This window comes from Ictalurus furcatus, chromosome 19 (assembly GCF_023375685.1).
Source record: "Ictalurus furcatus strain D&B chromosome 19, Billie_1.0, whole genome shotgun sequence".
Lineage (NCBI taxonomy): Eukaryota > Metazoa > Chordata > Actinopteri > Siluriformes > Ictaluridae > Ictalurus > Ictalurus furcatus.
In genome coordinates this window covers 4,415,498-4,434,588 of record NC_071273.1, presented here as the reverse complement: position 1 = coordinate 4,434,588, position 19,091 = coordinate 4,415,498, and the positions used below count along the sequence as shown (strand labels likewise).

At 38.0% G+C, this 19,091-nt stretch overlaps 1 protein-coding gene and 1 pseudogene across 4 annotated transcripts in view; both read left to right on the top strand.

The window, feature by feature from the left end:
- The window catches only part of LOC128622998 (NACHT, LRR and PYD domains-containing protein 12-like), an 88,298-nt pseudogene extending 69,704 nt beyond the window's left edge, over positions 1 to 18,594 (top strand).
- The window catches only part of LOC128623010 (NLR family CARD domain-containing protein 3-like), a 72,823-nt gene that overhangs the window by 1,662 nt on the left and 52,070 nt on the right, over positions 1 to 19,091 (top strand). For 2 of the 4 annotated variants that reach the window (XM_053649849.1, XM_053649848.1), the window contains exons 1-5: positions 4,789 to 5,230; positions 6,159 to 8,125; positions 9,983 to 10,177; positions 13,600 to 13,773; positions 15,978 to 16,151. In XM_053649849.1, coding sequence (XP_053505824.1) covers positions 6,417 to 8,125; positions 9,983 to 10,177; positions 13,600 to 13,773; positions 15,978 to 16,151 — 2,252 coding nt within the window. In that variant the 5' untranslated portion in view covers positions 4,789 to 5,230; positions 6,159 to 6,416. Of the gene's footprint in view, positions 1 to 3,845; positions 3,984 to 4,788; positions 5,231 to 6,158; positions 8,126 to 9,982; positions 10,178 to 13,599; positions 13,774 to 15,977; positions 16,152 to 19,091 lie in introns of those variants that run through there. The other 2 variants (XM_053649847.1, XM_053649846.1) reach the window with 1 other exon arrangement.

Genomic DNA, 19,091 nt, shown 5'->3' with positions numbered 1-19,091 from the left:
TTGGGACGTGGAGTAAAATGTAAATAAAAACACAATGCAATGATCTGCAAATCTCATAAACCCACGTTATTCACAATAGAACCTGGAAAACATATCAAATGTTTAAACTGAGTAAATGTACCATTTCAAGAACAAATAAGGTAATTTTGAATTGGATGGCTGCAACATGTCTCAAAAAAGTTTGGACGGGGCAACACAAGGCTGGAAAAGTAAGTGTTAGTAAAAAGAAACAGCTGGAGGTTAATTGGGAACAGGGCAGTAATATGATTGGGTATAAAAAGAGTATCTTAGAGAGGCGGAGTCTTTCAGGAGTAAAGATGGGCAGAGGTTCCCCAATCTGTGAAAATCTGTGTCTACAATTTGTGGAACAATTTCAGAATAATGTTCCTCAATGTAAAATTGCGAAGACTATGAATATCTCATCATCTACAGTACATAATATCATCAAAAGATTCAGAAAATCTGGAGAAATCTCTGTGCGCAAGGGACAAGGGTGAAAATCCATATTGCATGCTCGTGATCTTCGGGCCCTCAGGAGGCACTGCATTAAAAACAGGCATGATCCTGTAATGGAAATCACTGCATGGGCTCAGAATCACCTCCAGAACTCATTGTCTGTGAACACAGTTCTCCGTGCCATCCACAAAGCTGGTTAAAGCTCTATCAGGCAAAGAAGAAGCCATGTATGAACATGATCCAGAAATGCAGCTGTATTCTCTGGGCCAAAGCTCATTTAAAATGGACTGAGGCAAAGTGGAAAACTGTTCTGTGGTCAGACGAATCTAAACTTGAAATTCTTTTTGGAAACCATGGACGCAGCATCCTCTAAAGTAAAGAGGAATAAAGAGGAGAGAGACCATCCTTTTTTTTATCAGTGCATCTCTGAAGGTATGGAGGTGCATTAGTGCCTGTGGAATGGGCAGCTTGCACATCTGGAAAGGCGACATCATTGCCGAAATGTATATACAGGTTTTAGAGCAACATCTGCTTCCATCCAGATTCCATCCCATCCTTACTTTTGAGAGACTCTGCCTCTCTAAGATACTCTTTTTATACCCTGTCATGTTATTGATCACTTGCCAACTAACCTCCAGCTGTTTCTTTTTAAGTAACACTTACTTTTCCAGTCTTTTGTTGCCCCTTCCCAACTTTTTGGAACAAATTCAGAATTACCTTATTTTGTTCCTTTTTACTCAGTTTAAACATTTGATATGTTTTCTATGTTCTATTGTGAATAACATGTGGGTTCAAGAGATCTGCAAATCACTGCATTGTCTTTTTATTTAAATTTTACCCAGCACCCCAACTTTTTTGGAATTGTACGTCGCGATACTGAAACCCCTGGAATTTAGTGAATTTCAACTGATGGACACTACGTGAATCAAACATTCCCATAATGCAACGGGCTGGTGCGGACAAGCTCAGAAAAAAATTGTGTTGGGAAAATGCATGCCGGCTCTTTTTAAGTATTAAACCTTAAAAGGCCTAGATCGATTTTTGGGAAATCTGACTCCTGTATTTTTTGTTTTTCTAACATATTCTAGCAGTCAGCATCAAGTGCCATATATCATTTTAAACGGGATACTTTTTTTTTTTTTTATCAATCTAGGTCATTTAAAGTGCCAAAAAAAAAAATCTCTGAGAATGATTGAATTATCTAGTATAATATTTAGAAAAATGCCAGAATCAACTTGTGTTGTTTTTTTTTTTTTTTTTTTTTTACTGTGGACTCAAACAAAACCACCTTTTTTCTTTATAAAGTTATACCTGGATGTTTTAGACTTCCAAATGAAATTTTGTCTTCATCTAACATTCCCTTAGCAAGTTATAGCCATTTATTACAATATTATTCTATGAATTTTTCAATGAAAAAGGGTATTTTATTTACTGAAAATGTAGATGTGTCCATAAAAGAACATGAACAAATGCAAACAGTGAAACAAGTAGTGAAAACTGTCTTGTGCAACAAAAGTACAAACAGTGCAAATGATATTCACAAATACAAATTGAGAAATATACTAGGTGCAAATGAACAACTGGTGCATATAATTTTCACAAACTATATGAGAAGTATTTACATAATATAACAACCAGAACTGGATTCAGTAGGGACAGTCCTGAGGTTTTATGTGTCACCTTGTGACCCCCTGCCGCTACGCCACTAAGCAGCAACAGCTGTTCCTGTTTGGCTCAGAGGAACCAACTGCATAGGACAGTGCTAACATGGCGGATGTAGTATGTCCGGGATTGTAGTCATAATACACACACATACTGATTAGTACGTACTGTTTCAACAGCTGTGCAGTGTGTCTCTGTCACAGTACACGATTTCAGATGCAGCTGTGGTGTGTTTATAGCCTGTAAAGAGGTGTTGTATGGAGTGAAATCAGAGTCAGCAGAACCTGAATTTGTAATGCTTGGAGAACAACGTGCAAATTCAAGCTCTCAGACATTCAAGAAGTTTCAAATTCAATGACTAAAAAAATAATAATAAACACTGAGTGATTCAGAGAAAACATCTCTCAGAAATGCTCAGAAAAAGGAAAGGAGCCAGGCTCTAATAGAACTCAATCCTAGCCAATCACAACACACCTGTGAGCTCATGGAGGCGGGGTTCATTTATTAGTCATATTTTATAGTGATGCATCAGTTCCCCTGAAGTAGAAGGTAGAAGCTCTGAGGATAGGTAGGTAATTTTTTCTGCTCATCGGTTTCAAAATAGTTTAAAGCACCTTTTCTACATTCAGACACTCAGTTGTGATGCACAATAGTGTTTTAAGAAAGATATCTTTAGTTTTGTGACTAGTACAGAGTGGATGGGAGAGTTTTATCATCTACAGCAGTTTCTTTATGGTGGGGAAAATTCTCTCAAGTGAATACAACAATGTATTGTGTAAAATCCCATTTTATAAACCCGAGGATGTGATTTATAGTATAGTATATTTACACATTATATTATATTTGACATTTAAAACATAGTATTTGTATAAACACTATTATATTACATGTTATATAATCTGATTCCAAGGGAAGTGTTTTTATATAATGCTGAGTTAGTGATAAAAGTTCTGAGGATAGTGGTTTGTGGGAGCACTGTGAGAAGGATGGTTCAAGTGGCCAAAAAATCTCCAAGGATCACAGCTGGAGAATTGCAGAAGTTAGTTGTGTCTTGGGGTCAGAAAGTCTCCGAAACTACAATCCGAAGTCACCTGCATCACCACAAGTTGTTTGGAAGGGTTAGAAGAAAAAAACCTCTACTCTCATCCAAAAACAAACTCGAGCGTCTTCAGTGTGCAGACACTACTGGAACTTCAAATGGGATCGGGTTCTATGGTCAGATGAAACCAAAATAGAGCTTTTTGGTAATAAATACCAGAGGTGGTTTTGGAGCACACAGAGAGGTAGCCATATGGAAAAGTACCTCATGCCCACGGTTACATATGGACTCTTTAATGTTTTGGGGCTGTTTTTCTGCCATAGGACCTGGACATTTAGTTAGGATACATGGCATCATGGACTCTGCCAGAAAGATAAAAATGGGCCGTGGTTGGATCTTCCAGCATGTATTCTCCAACCTCATCAGGCATTATAGGAGAAGACTCAGAGCTGTTATCTTGGCAAAGGGAGGTAGCAAAAAGTATTGACTGAAAGGGTGCCAATAATTGTAACTGTATGTGTATACCACTGTAATATAACCAGACGGTTCAGATATATGAATGGGGAGCTTGTGATTTTTTTTAATGCACTTGTCAAAAAAGGTTTTAGGCTCACCAGAATTAAAAATTATACAAAAAGTGAAAAATGTTGTGAAGTTTAACTGTACATTTGTTTTTGTGTTTTTTTAGGAGTGTGATCCATTCCAGCAGAAGAGATCAGACTCTTCAGGACTCAACTGTGTGTTTGTGCAAACTTTACTAATTTTCAAAGATGGAGACTCCTGATCTGGACACAGATAATGTTTCCCCACCTTCAGAAAAAAAACGGTAACCTACCATGTCATTGTATTCTAGTCATAAATATTCATATTTATACCATGGCCTTTCTGAATACTAGATTCTGATTGCCTGGAAGGTGTGCATTCAAACTGTTGAATTTGGTGGGCGATCTGACGATTTTTGATTGTCTAAATTATATTTTCATGCGTCTTTCATGTGAGACGTATTTGAAAAACAGTTCAACATGAGCTAGCAGCAGGTGAATGAGCTGGTGTGAAAAAAATGACTCGACGTCAGTAATGTGGCAAGGGTTTGGCTATGCACAGTCAGAGATTTCTGTAAAGTTTGTCGGGCAACGGTCAGCACTTCCGTAATACGACAAATCTTTCCAATCACCTTAAGAGGAAACATCTGTAGGAACATGCCACGAGTGTTTCACTCAGGCCGGTACAACAACCCCACTCATCCTGAAACATAAACAGTTAGCACTGACCGACGCATTAGAGCAGTCGAAAAAATACGATAAAAGCAACAAACAATGAAACGAGGTGTCTGAGGCTTTACATCCTATCTATCTAAGAATATGGTGACGTTCAAAGCTGTGGACAGCGTGGGATTTAAGAGACTGATGCACACTTTAGATGGAAACAGGAAAACGGGAAGTTTTCCCGAACAGGAAAACTCATCTACTACAGCCTTGGGGTGTGTGTGTGTGTGTGTATATATATATATATATATATATATATATATATATATATATATATATATATATATATATATATATACACACATACATACATACATACACACATACACACATACATATACATATATATATGGTATAAGCGGGAAAATCCAGAGCTAGAAATTTAAATCGTTTAATGCACTCCACTTCGTGTCAGGTGGTTCTTTGCCTCCACGGCATGCATTAAAATGATGTAATGCACACCTAGCCATGGATTATCCCTTACCTAAATTATTTACTGAATACATATGAAAGGAATAACTTGAGCAAAGTTTTACTGTTAAGGAAAAGCTAACAGTCACCACTTAGTATGAAATAATGTTTGATTCAGTTCATTGTAAGTAAAATTAAGTCCTCATTAAATTAACAAGTTAGTTAAAGACTGTAAAGAGTGTATATAAATGACTAAAGGACTGTCTATAATGTTGTGCAGTAAACTCCAGGGAAAGAGATCAGAATCACCAGCACCCAGCTGTATCTCCATGAAGAGTGATAAGTCTATGCATCTTCCTCTGATGTTTAAAGATGGACACTCGTCACTTCTACACAGGTAACATCTCCTCACTGTTAATGTCACTGCTAAAGTCACAGTTAAAGGGAAATTCCAATAAAAAAAATAAAATAACACAAATGTAAATAATCATGTAACATTGCTAGCTAACATTATGGTAGCTACTTGTGGTGTTATTAACTTCAGTTATTTGGCTCAGTGTAATTGTGAAAGATCTACAGTTGCTCTCTGCGTCCTGTTGCTCTTCTCACTGGTGCAGTTCTTCTTCTCTATATTCTTGCTTGAACATGTTGGATACCACTGTGTAACATTAACTCAAAAACTCCTCATTCATTGAATAATTTCTGTCACTTGAGTAAACCATTCACTCTATCTAGGGCTGATAACCATCCATATAAACCTTATAAACATTATAAACAGGATTGTCCTGTATTGAAAAGTAAAATGCTGCATCCTTCATTGAGTTAATACATGACGTGATTCTTCCCACATTCCTATACACATCGCTTAATATATGCACTAAGTCTACACAGTGGTGAGAATAATATAATAGTGAATAAAATCAAACCAGTTTCACATAAAATAGCAGAGAATCTCAAAATCAGTGATATAGGACAGAGAATAACAGGCAGGTCAACAGTATAATAACAATAACAGACACACACTGTGCACATCAACATCATCATTGTCCTGGCTATGGAGTCTGTGGTTCTGAAAAACGTCTTCCAAAATAAGTTTTTATACAATGTTGTGCCTGTATTTATCTCTGTTTAGAAAACATTACCTGTTCATTCAAATTGATTTGTTACATCATTAACAGCCTACAGGAAATAACCTAGAATACCTAGAATTAAAACCGTGTTAATGCACTCAAAAAGAATTATTGTAGCAAAATTAAGGTAAAGGTTTAGACTATAGTGTTTAAGTGATGGAAGTTATCTTCTTTAACAAGTACATTTTTTTTCAGTGTTCTACAGAGAGCAAGAGACAGAATAGAAAAGAACATCATCACAGATACAGGGTAAGATCAGAACCAGCAACATGACTGTGACACTGACACACTGGTATTATAAACCTCTCTGCTGTTATTAACTACAGAGGGATTAAATTATAGATAATAGTTCGACCCCATATCTCACCTCATCTTCCTACTTCACCATCTCACAGGCACGACCCAGAACCTGCTGCTGTGAATGAATTCCAGAAAAAGTTCAAATTAAACCTGATGAAGAAGTTTGAGTGTTTGAATGGAGTGATAATAAACCTGGGAAACCAAACACTCCTGAACGAGATCTACACAGAGCTCTACATCACAGAGGGAGACAGTGGAGAAGTCAATAAAGAACATGAGGTGAGACAGATCGAGGCAGCATCCAGGAGAACAACAACAGAGGAAACACCAATCAAATGCAACGACATCTTTAAGCCCTTATCTGAACAAGACGAATCCATCAGAACTGTGCTGACAAAGGGAGTCGCTGGCATCGGAAAAACAGTCTCTGTGCAGAAGTTCATTCTGGACTGGGCTGAAGGGAAAGCAAATCAGGACATCCACCTCATATTTCCACTTCCTTTCAGAGAGCTGAATCTGATGAAGGACCAGAAACTGAGTCTGATGGAGCTCCTTCATGTCTGTTTTAATGAAACAAAAGAAACAGAAATGTCCAGTTTGGAAAAGGTTCTGTTCATTTTTGACGGATTGGACGAGTGTCGTTTTCCTCTAGATTTCCAGAACACAGAGAGAGTGTGTGATGTAACTGAATCAGCATCAGTGCATGTGCTGCTGATAAACCTGATCAAAGGGAATCTGCTTCCCTCTGCTCTCATCTGGATCACCTCCCGACCAGCAGCAGCTGATCAAATCCCCTCTGAGTGTGTCCATCGAGTCACAGAGGTACGAGGGTTCAATGACCCACAGAAGGAGGAGTACTTCAGGAAGAGGATCAGTGATCAGAGCCTGGCCAATAACATCATCACACACCTGAAGTCATTAAGAAGCCTCTACATCATGTGCCACATCCCAGTCTTCTGCTGGATTTCAGCCACTGTTCTAGAGAGAATGTTGGGTGAAGCAGAGAGTGGAGAGATCCCCAAGACTCTGACTCAAATGTACACACACTTCCTCATCATTCAGACAAACATCATAGGAGTAAAGTACTCAAAGAAGCAGGAGAGTGATGAAATGCTTCTTAAACTGGGAAAACTGGCTTTTCATCAGCTGAAGAAAGGGAACCTGATCTTCTATGAGGAAGACCTGAGAGAGTGTGGCATTGATGTGAGAGAAGCAGCAGTGTACTCAGGTGTGTGTACGCAGATCTTCAGAGAGGAGTTTGGGCTTCACCAGAGTAAAGTGTACTGCTTTGTACATCTGAGCATTCAGGAGCACCTCGCAGCTCTGTATGTGCACCTGACATTCATGATGGAAAAGAAAAATGTTCTTATACAGCATCAGGTCTCTAAATGGTGTATCTCACATTTACACAAGAGTGCTGTAGTTCAGGCCTTAAAAAGTCAGACTGGACATCTGGATCTTTTCCTTCGCTTTCTTCTGGGTCTCTCACTGAAGTCCAATCAGAAACTCTTACAGGACTTAGTAACACAGACAGGAAGTAGCTCCCAGAGCATAGAGAAAACAGTTCAGTACATTAAGAAGAAGATCAGTGGATATCTTCCTCCAGAGAAATCCATCAATCTGTTCCACTGTCTGAATGAACTGGGTGATAATTCTCTAGTGGAGGAAATCCAACACTACCTGAAATCTGGAAAACAAAGTGAACTCTCTTCTACACAGTGGTCTGCTCTGGTGTTTGTGTTACTGACATCAGCACAGGATCTGGAAGAATTTGACCTGAATAAATATATCAGTACAGATAAGATAACAGAAACTGTTCTTCTGAGGCTGATGCCTGTGATTGCAGCCTCCAGAAAAGCAACGTAAGTAAAGCTGAATATAACTGTTCTACTGTTACAGTGTTAGAACGAGAAACTGAACACACTTTGACAAATATCTACTTTGGGATGTTTTGAATTTAAGGTGATACAGGGTGGAGTTTATGCAAATAGATAAATTAGAGAATCTAAATGCATAAACAAATGAATAAGACTGAAGAGCAGGTATTAAATATGTGGAAGTCAGCTGATTTTATTTGAGGAAAAATCATTCCATCAAGATGCCAGCTCCGCAAGCTTATTGTGGCTTTCTTTTTAGCTGTAGTTATTATAATCTATCAGTTGAGTGATTAAAGCCCATCTCCTTGAGACTCTCACTAAACACCTTGTAAACCTCTGGGGTTTTATGAGTTTTTTGAAAGTTGTTCAGAAATATGTTTGTTAGACCAAATTTAATTGAGACATTTACCTCGTCTTTGGTCCAAGTTAAAGATTCAGACTGCGAGCCATTAGGAAAACAAACGCTTTTTACATAACATAGTTCAAATCATGCATTGTTATATAGGATGGTTCGTTGGTTTGTTTGGTCGAATTCAGGGTATGAAATTAGCACCTGCCAAATGAGGGTGAATTGTTGGCAGAGTATTTAATTATTATTTTACTTTAAACGCGCTAAGGCTGTAAGGCTGAACTAAGCTAATTGTCACTTGTGCTTTTGCTGCAGGTAGGTGGCAGCAATGGCAAACAGCACCTGAAAATGATTTCTAATGTCACCTGCTTTCATAACAACTCCCAGAATTCCACACCACAACCAAACACCTGCACTGAACTCCATTTCCCAGCAGCACAACGAACTACAAACTGCACCACATGATCAGTCACATGACCCACTTCCCAGATCACGTTCACCTGATTACTAACTCAGCATTGAGAGTGCCCCTGTTACTAGTTAGACTAAGAGCCTTTCTTTTATGGTGATTTTTTCAGTTTATTGTATTCAGGAAAACTCAGTACATAAGATACAAATTTATTAAATAAGAGCAACATGTCATATCCTCCTCAGGGGAAGTCTGAGGTAAAAGTAACTAAGTGATTTCACTCTGCTCTTTATCTTTTTTGCCGCACAGACCGTTTGAGTTGTATTCATTGTCAGGGACAGGACTGTATCCCGTCTCACACCTGTACCTCCACAGACTCTTGTGTTTCACTGGGAATTTGTGTTGAAGACATTTTCTTAGAACTGCGTGACTGAGTTTCCGTAACCAGGGCAACAATGATGTTTACATGCAAGCTCACACTGTACATGTATATTCTCTTCCTGCTATTTCTTGTGAAATTGGTTTCATTTTATTCACTATTATGTTTCTCTCCACTGTGGAGACTTAGTGTATGTATGAAACGATGTGTACGAGAATACGGGACAAATCACATCCTGTATTAACTCAGTAATTTTATTTTTCAATACAGGACAACTCCATATTATGCAGGATGAATGTAAACCCTACTCTAGATACTAGCTAGTTAGCTGTAGTTATCTATTAACTTTATCCATTTTAATTACATCAACAAGTGGAAGCAAGAAAATGGGACAAATTGACTAGCACTAATTAATTATTTTTATTTTTTTTTTACTGGTTTTGGGTCTGTTTCTTCTTTTTTTGTGTGTATTTGCCTAATTTAGTACCTAGCGTATAGGAAGAAACGGCCCTGGTGATGTTTGCAGCAGATGTATCTATGGTTCAAATTTAGATGTTGGCTGGACTTTCCCTTTAAGCATATTGTCTAACTGGTGTTTGTACTTTTAGCATTTATGAAAATGAGAAGGTTCAGTGAAAGCTTTGAGGACTTGTTTGATAATTTGCACTGGTTTTAGTTCATTACGTATTATTTTATTTCCTTCAGTATCAGGTGTGATTCACTTGGAGTGAGACGTTGGTCAGCTCTGGTCTCAGCACTCAGCTCAATAACCTCCAATCTGAGAGAACTGCATCTGACTGTGAAAACACTGGATCTGACTGGGAATGAACTAGGAGACTCAGGAGTGAAGAGTCTCTGTGCTGGACTGGAGAATCCTCACTGTAAAGTGGAGACACTGGGGTAAGATCATCTCTCTGAGACTCACAATAACTCACTAAAAGCAGCAGTTGTATACAGTGTTTTTCACCTGAAATTTTCTGTTACAGTACAACATGCAGAACAAATAGATTAGTCATTAAGTGATAATGATTTCTCTCCAGAATAATTTAAATGTTTTAAATAAATAAATAAATGTATTTGATAAAAGAAAAAATCTGATGGGGCAGTGGTCCATTCTGACTATTTCTTCTGTTAAAATCATCAGTTGAATAAAATTATTTTAAATGTCACCACAACCAAATAATAATCCGACAGTTATAATGGTTCTCCTAATAGATTTAAAAGAATGTTTAGCTAAAACAATTCTTGTGATTTATCGGTTTCTTCTGAAACAATATTTTGTCCTAATATCAGTGGTTAGATATTCCCTCAGCAAACATCTCTCATTTTATCAGCCTATTTTATGCAACCAGTTTCATGTTGTGATTTTCTGTTAGGTGTGTGTGTGTGTGTGTGTGTGTGTGTGTACGCTACATAAACTAGTGGCAAATGAACAAACCTACTGAGTGAAAGACTTTCAGCACTTTGGCCACTTTTTGCAGTCACGTAAGTTCTTTTGAGCGACTGCTGGCTTTTGAGTTTTATTTTCAAACCTGTGCCCACCCTGTTTTACCCAGGCCCACCCTCTGTTCAATTTCTGGCCTTGCCATTTTTGGTCAGAAAAGTAAGACATTTTTTGTAAATAATATAATTAGCGTGTTTGATAGTAAGTGAGTTAACGTTACACTAACCGCTGTGTGTAAATACATAACAGAACAATAATTTATTACGCCATAACGATTAAAGAAATGATTTAATAAAAGTGGGACTATACCTCTACAGACACACGACGGTTGGTGACAGTGAATTTGTGAATTTGAATACCTGTGTGAATGCGGTGCCAAAGAGTGACGTCATCTCAGTGAATCAAATCTTTTCTCGAAAAACATTCATTTACTGGCCTTTTCTGTAAATTACATCGTTACACCAGTACGTGTGAAAAGTGACTGTCTTTTTGTGTGTTTTGACTCACTGAATCATTTACTCAACTTGTGTTAAAACACTGAGTCATTTACAATTAAAACATGTTCTACTATCCTAAAAAGAGTGTTTAAGCAGCGTGTTTTTCCCGCTCAGAGCAGATCTACTGTTTTTTAAACTAATTTTGTCGACTACATAACCTGCAGAATATTTTTCCATTTATATGAAATAAGAACTTTATAGGAACTTTATTTTATTTCTGGTAATGTTTTGGTCAGTGATTATTATATCTTGTGATTGGTCAAGAAAGATCAGAAAGTCCAACCTGAAAGACACATCATCATCATAGCAAGTAAACCAAGATAAAAATTTGTTGATGAAAAGTGTGAAGAGCAGGGCTCCAGGCAGAGAAAATAAATCTAGGAGCCATTGGCTCCTAAACCCAAAATATTTAGGCACCAAATCAAATTTTCAGGAGCCAAAATATAGTGTTGTGATATCATATGATGATATCATTGTTAAACGGCTACCTCACACTGCCTTTTCTTTCCCTTCTGTACTGTCTGCCTTTGTTTACTCTGCCTCCCATAGTTTACACAGTGTATTTTTTACATACACAATATGTGCAATATTCAGTATATCATATTATAATAATGAGTCTTTATTGATCACATGTACATTACAGCACAGTGAAATTCTTTTCTTTGCATATCCCAGGTTGTTAGGAAGTTGGGGTCAGAGTGCAGGGTCAGCCATGACCCCTGGAGCAGAGAGGGTTAAGGGCCTTGCTCAAGGGCCCAACAGTGGCTGCGGCCCAACCTTTCGATCAGTAACCCAGAGCCTTAACCACCAAGCCACCACTGCCCCATTAGTGAATCATATTACCGTAAATACTTAAATGTCCAGTCATTTGTTTATTTATTTTTTTCCCACTTTTTTTATTCAGCTATGTACAATTAGTTGTTTCCTGCTTATTCAGGCTCAGAGTCATGTAGGCTGCATTGAATTTTATTTTCAATTCCCTCATCTCTTTTTCTGCGACTTTATCACTAGCACGTTGCACTGCTTTCACGATTGGGGTGGCACGAGGGGCAGACCTAGCAATGACACAATCCCTGGCTTTCTTATGTTTTTTACTTTCACCATGCTTCTTCATGGTTTTAAAATGACTCGAACCGGTAATGAACTCTTTTTACCAGCAATATCTTGTCCTGCTTTAACACAAAAGGTGCAGTACATTTTCCCATTGTCATAACGTAACCAGGCGAACTCTTGTAGCCAAGCTGATTTAAACGTTCTTGTCGGGATGAGAGCCGCAGGGACGGGAGAAGAAGACTCAACTCACTGCGCTTGGCTGTAATCATCTGTAAAAGATCACACACCGATTGAAACGGGCTGGGACGACTCAAATGTCTCTTGAGAACTTTCATTGGTCGAGTTGGTCTCAACATCGTCGGCATCTGATGTAGAGGAGGCAGGGTTTGGACGGGCAGGGAATGAGAAAGTCTGTACAAATTTTTCGTTTGTGCATTTGGTTTTCTTGTCAGCTGGCTAACGTTAGCTAACTACGTAGTTAGGTAGCCTTCATATAACGTATAAATTCAAATTCCAACGAACTAAACCACATCAAACTAAATTAAACACCTTTAATAAAGTTAACACTTCCAACTTTTTAACCCGATAAACGTGACGTTAAACCTGTTTCTGTTCATCTATACAGCCGACGCTTCAACCACTGCAGGACAAGAGTGCAGAGTTTCTTTATTGGAAACCAATCAGGAGTGCACGAGATAGGGCAGGTAGACGCAGGTGCAAGGGGAGTTGAGAGTTCAGTAGCCTAACACAAAAAGACATATGGTCATTTCTATTTAATTTGTTTTTAAATTGTGTTTGTGGGTAACGGTGGCCACTGGTGACTGGCAGAAAAAAACATGGTCGCAAAATTAAAAAGTTAGTCGCATTGGCGACCATTTTAGTCGCCATCTGGAGCCCTGGAAGAGTGTCATTGTGTCTCGGTACAGGTTGTATGAGGGTGGTGTCTCAGATGATAGTCACATGACCTGCTCCTCAGTAGCTGCTATGAACAGGGTTGCCAGATCTGTGTTACAGAAGCAGTTCAATAGACAAGCAGTATTAAAACCATGTAGATTTCCTCAATTGTTCTTTCTTTAAGGTCCTACAGTGGTCTCGTATTATTCCACATTTTGTGATCAATAAAGAGTCATTCATTTCCTGAAAAATGAATTTACAGGAAATAAGAAGTCGTCCTGCATGATAGATTAAGTACTTGGTAACTTTGTTTTATTGTCTCTTGTGATTGGTCAAGAGAGGGCAGAAAGTCCAACATGAGACACGTCGTCATCGTAGCAAGTAAACCAAGATAAAAATCTGTTGATGAAGAGTGTGTCATTGTGTCTCTACAGGTTGAGTGGTTGTTATGTCTCAGATGAAGGCTGTGCTGCTCTGACTTCAGCTCTGAGATCAAACCCCTCACACTTGAGAGACCTGAATCTGTCCTATAATAATGTAGGAGACTCAGGAGTGAAGAGTCTCTCTGCTGTACTGGAGAATCCTCACTGTAATCTGGAGACACTGAGGTAAGATCATCTCTCTGAGAGTCACATGACCTGCTCCTCAGTAAGACACATTCTCTAATAGTGAGACTGAAGCAGAAGTTTTAGGTTCATCATCAATGACCTGAGGAGGAAGATTGTTTATTTTCACTGCACACTGATGATTTATCACAGAGTCTTTGGGTCAGATGTATGTATGTGAGAAGCTGCAGCACAAAACGTGACTTGATGCGACTGCAATGTGTCTGAAATTACTGTGAAATTTACTAAAACGTTGTAACTAATCACACAAACTGCACCTGGGACACAAACTAAATGCACTGTGTGTGAACTGCACGGTTTAAAAGCAGCAGTGAAATAGAAATTATCTCAAAAATAGTGTTTGGAAACTAAAATCAGAAGTTAATGCCATAGGACTGAAAAAGTGAACAGTTAAATAAATCAAATTAGATTTTTAAATAAAAACAAAAAAGGTAGGTAAAGGCACTTCCAAAAATTTCAAGCTACAGCAACAATCCTTTTGTTGATTTTTTTTTTATTATTATTGTTCTTAAAGCTGAAATAGTGTTTATTCTGTGAGTGAATGTTCGTTCAGTACGTCTCCGTCTAGCTGCTATGAACAGGGTTTCCAGATCTGTGTTACAGAAGCAGCTCAATAGACAAGCAGTATTAAAACCATGCACTTTTCCTCAATAGTTCTTTCATTAAGATCCTACAATGGTCTCGTATTTCTCCACATTTTGTGATAAATAAAGAATGTCTGTGGAAACCCACTGACTCAGATACATTCATATAGTAACACAGAGCTGAAGTTGAGAACAGGATCAATAGGTGTGTGTATGAGAGGAAATCACAGTGCATGCTCACTACTGTATGTTTTAATATACAGATATCATTAAAATAATTTACGTAAAAATGTCCAAACTCCAATCCACAGGCAAAGAAATCAATCCACGCTGGTGAGTCAAAAGTAGCTCAATTCCTCATTAAAACCTGGGACCTGGCAACCGCTCCAACAACACACATGGTGCTAATTTACACCTGGTTTCGAGAGAAGGACAAAATAACGTGTAAAACTGACGACTGCTAATCTCACAATCTTTATTAAATTGAGCAGAATATGTAACAGTTACACTTCCAACGTTTCTACACTTTTTTTTGGTGATTTTTCCTCAAATGCACAAAAATCTCAGCACATCTGTCCCTCTGCCTTCATGTTATTCTTCTGTAGAAATTTTATTTACTGTGAATTTCACATCCTAAACCCGTAGAACCTGATGAACACAATGTGCAGACATTTTTACACTGCATTAGTTTTATAATCCAGGAATATTTAATTTAACAATAAATTATCAGCAGTAATCTTGTTTAGAGAAGACATGAGTGTTAATTCTCCTCAGAATGAATGTTTTATAAAATCAGTTCTCACTCTCTAGGAGCTGCTGCTTTAAGAAGCTGCATTGAGTGACGTTGCTCAGTAACATTTCTGCGTGGTGTGTATCCGTGTAACAGACTAGTTCAATAAAGAGTTTACCTTCTCTGAAACAGACTCCACACCGTGTCTTTTCCCCCTGACTCTCGTACACTGTAATCAGAGGATATAATAAGATGAAATGTGTTTCAGTTTGTGTTAACACTGGAGCACGCTGTCAGAGTGGAGATTGGACTCATCTGAGAGATGAAGAACAGAACTGCAGTTGGTTGAGGAGTGCATGGGGCAACGCCAAAACAGAGTCATTTTAACTGTGATAAAACAAAATTAATTTAAATGAAATAAGAAGTCGTCCTGCAGGATAGATTAAGTACTTGGGAACTTTATTTTATTTCTGCAGGAGGTGAGCAGCAGTCCTTCAGGAATTATAAAGTCCTGCAGGAGTTTTCCCTTGTGCAGCGAGTGTGCTGGAAATTCCTGCATGTTTCTATTGTACTGCTCCATCCTAAACCCTATAGGAAAATCCTGCACAGTTTGTCAATGTGTCCTGCAGGATTTCATCATTCCAGGATTCCAGCAAACATCCTACAGAAAAATGAAAATCCTGCAGGATTCCTGTAGAGTTTTTTTTAAGGGAGCCACTGAACAGTGATAATGTTTTGGTCAGTGATAATTATATCTTGTGATTGGTCAAGAGAGAGCAGAAAGTCCAACATGAGAGACACGTCATCATCATAGCAAGTAAACCAAGATAAAAATCTGTTGATGAAGAGTGTGTCATTGTGTCTCTGTACAGGTTGGAGTGTTGTGGTGTCTCAGATGAAGGCTGTGCTGCTCTGACTTCAGCTCTGAGATCAAACCCCTCACACCTGAGAGAACTGGATCTGTCCTATAATAATGTAGGAGACTCAGGAGTGAAGAGTCTCTCTGCTGTACTGGAGAATCCTCTCTGTAAACTGGAGACACTGAGGTAAGATCATCTCTCTGAGAGTCACATGACCTGCTCCTCAGTAAGACACATTCTCTAATAGTGAGACTGAAGCAGAAGTTTTAGGTTCATCATCAATGTCCTGAGGAGGAAGATTGTTTCTTTTTATTTAACAATAAATTATCAGCGAGTAATCTGGTTTTGAAAAGACATGAGTGTTAATCCTCTTCAGAATTAATGTTTTATACTTTTATAATTTTTCCATTGTATCTTTTAATTCATGACAGTGTTTGTTTTTCATGATGATTCAGACTTTTACTTCCTTCATTCTGTAATAATATAAATATATACAGAGATATATTAAGTTTCTCTCATCTAATAACACTCAGTATGATCATTTTAATTACACTGTTAATTATAATAAACCGGTGATATTAAATCCTCATGTCATTCTGAATAATAAAATATTTTTACAAACACATCATCTTTAAAGTAATTTTTAAACCAAGATAAAAAAAATCTGTTGATGAAGAGTGTGTCATTGTGTCTCTCTACAGGTTGCGTGATTGTGGTGTCTCAGATGAAGGCTGTGGTCCTCTGACTTCAGCTCTGAAATCAAACCCCTCACTCCTGAGAGATCTGGATCTGTCCTTTAATAATGCAGGAGACTCAGGAAAGAAGCTGCTCTCTGCTCTTAAGGATGATAAACATTACAAACTGCAGACACTGAGGTGAGTCATGACCTTTTTAGATACATTGTGTAAAAAAATAAAAGACTAATAAATGAACCTGATTGTCATTAGTTTGCACATTTCTCTTTAGTTCCAATAAATATCAGATCACCAGGTTAGGAAATAAAACCAGTTTTAGAAATGTCACTATATTCTATTTAATCAGATTTTTTCTAACAATTGTCTTTAATGCTGTTTTTTGTTCAGTAAAGTGTGTTGATTTAAAATTCATGTGAAGGTAGAAGACAGGGAGTCAGACAGAGTCTACAAAATATCACAAATGAGTGCATGAGAGTGATTGTAAATGAACACCTGGTCTCCTTGTGACAGCCTGCTATCTCTGACTTCATACTGCTGCTTTTGTCTGAACAAGATGATCTCTGCTTTTCCCTGTTTCTGATAAGCAGCACACTTTCTTCCCAACTCTCATTAAAGCTAATAAAAATTATTACCTTTTATGCCACAGATATTTGATTTAAGCAGCCACTTTACTCACTCTGACACTTCTTCCAGCACCCTACCTCCACACCGTGTCTTCTGTCTTTCCTGTAACATTCACCTCGGCTTCTTCTTAAAGTCTGCACTTAAATATAAATGTAGAACAAGAGCTAAATGACACAGTAGTGTTCATTATTTAAAAACTCCAAAGCCTGTGATTGGATAAGAGCAGTGATGTGATGGGTAAATATCTGCTCATTTTCCTGTTAGAACTTGTGGAAGTTCTCATTTGTTCTCGCTAAATGTTATAACACAGATGTTAGTAAGAATGAAGAAATGTAGAATGATTAATTATAAACAGGAGATGATGATGTTTCTCTTGGAGCAGAGATGATTACATGTTGATCATGAAGTACCACAGTCCAGTTTGTGGTTATTAATTCACATGTTTTTCTTTTATATTCAGGGTGTGATGAACATCTGTGTGTGTGATGAAGACTCCGGTGTTCCTGCATTTCACTGTTGGGGAATAGAGAACACATTTATAAACACATCACTCATTTAATTATAACACATTAAACAGACTCAGAGACGTGAGAAGTGTGTGTTCATCATGCACAGTGAATCAGACTGCACACGATTCTACACTGAGTGTATAACGACCTCTGACCCCTGGATAAAATTCCTCAGACCTCAATCTCATAAAACACCTGAGGGATTATTAGGAACAGCAGGTGAAAAAGCACATGACCTCAAGCTGAACCCAGTCAGTGGAAGAGAGAGCTAAAATGGACAGGAACAGTTTCAAGACATTGTTGGAATTCTCACCTGACAGGATTGACATCTGAGGAGTTTAATGAGTATTTAACAGGAATTTTATAGGAAAATAATTTTCAACATAAATTTATGTAACAACCAGATATATTGTTCCACTGGGTGTTTTTGTAGAGAAAGTAAAAATATAAATCACCCCAACATGCTGAGTCAACATCATAACCCAACCTTGATGAGATAAAACAGTCCAGACTGAGTCGGTCCACATTGTACCCAGCGCTGGATTTCAGAATCGACCCAAACTGGGTTCTGTGTAACTCAGCAATTTTAGAGTGCACCTTTTTGAGCCGACTCAACTGGCAATGTATGTATATGAGCACAAAGACCTTCTTTCTGTTGTGTATCAGTTGGTATTTTTACATGTTTCCCTCTCTCATCTATTTCAAGCAGGTCAGTAGTGGAATCTTTTTTCATGTGTACATTGTAGACTGTTTTTTGACTAATTGAGAGCATATTTAAATAAAATGCCTTGTACATCCTAACCTTTTCAACTTTTACATTTAATTAATAAATTTTTTCACTAACTAAACACTCAGTGGTCATTGTGATATAATCATATTTCCTATTCTGGTCTGCACAATACTCCATAGCACTCCATAGCACACTTCTCCCTATCAGCTGTTACTGTGAGGCAGATTTTTGGAAATACTGACAGATTTGTGTGGCACTTTCACTTTAGATGAACTAAATATTATTTCCCTAATGCAATATTTTGTGTTTTATACATTCCCATGAAGATGGATTGCATTTTCTCTGTCTAATTAGTTAACTTTGCTCATTACTAGTCAGCTGGTATCTTATGCACAGTTTGTTTCAGATCAGGCCTGGGACAGGTTATCCAATGGGCATTATGGGCACAGGCCCTGGGGCCAATGTGCACTTGAGGCCTATTACGATTTCCCCTCGAGCCAGTGCTGCAGTATTGCAGCGTGCTTGGAGACCTTTTAGCGAGCTCATGCTTTTGGGTCTTCAGTGACAT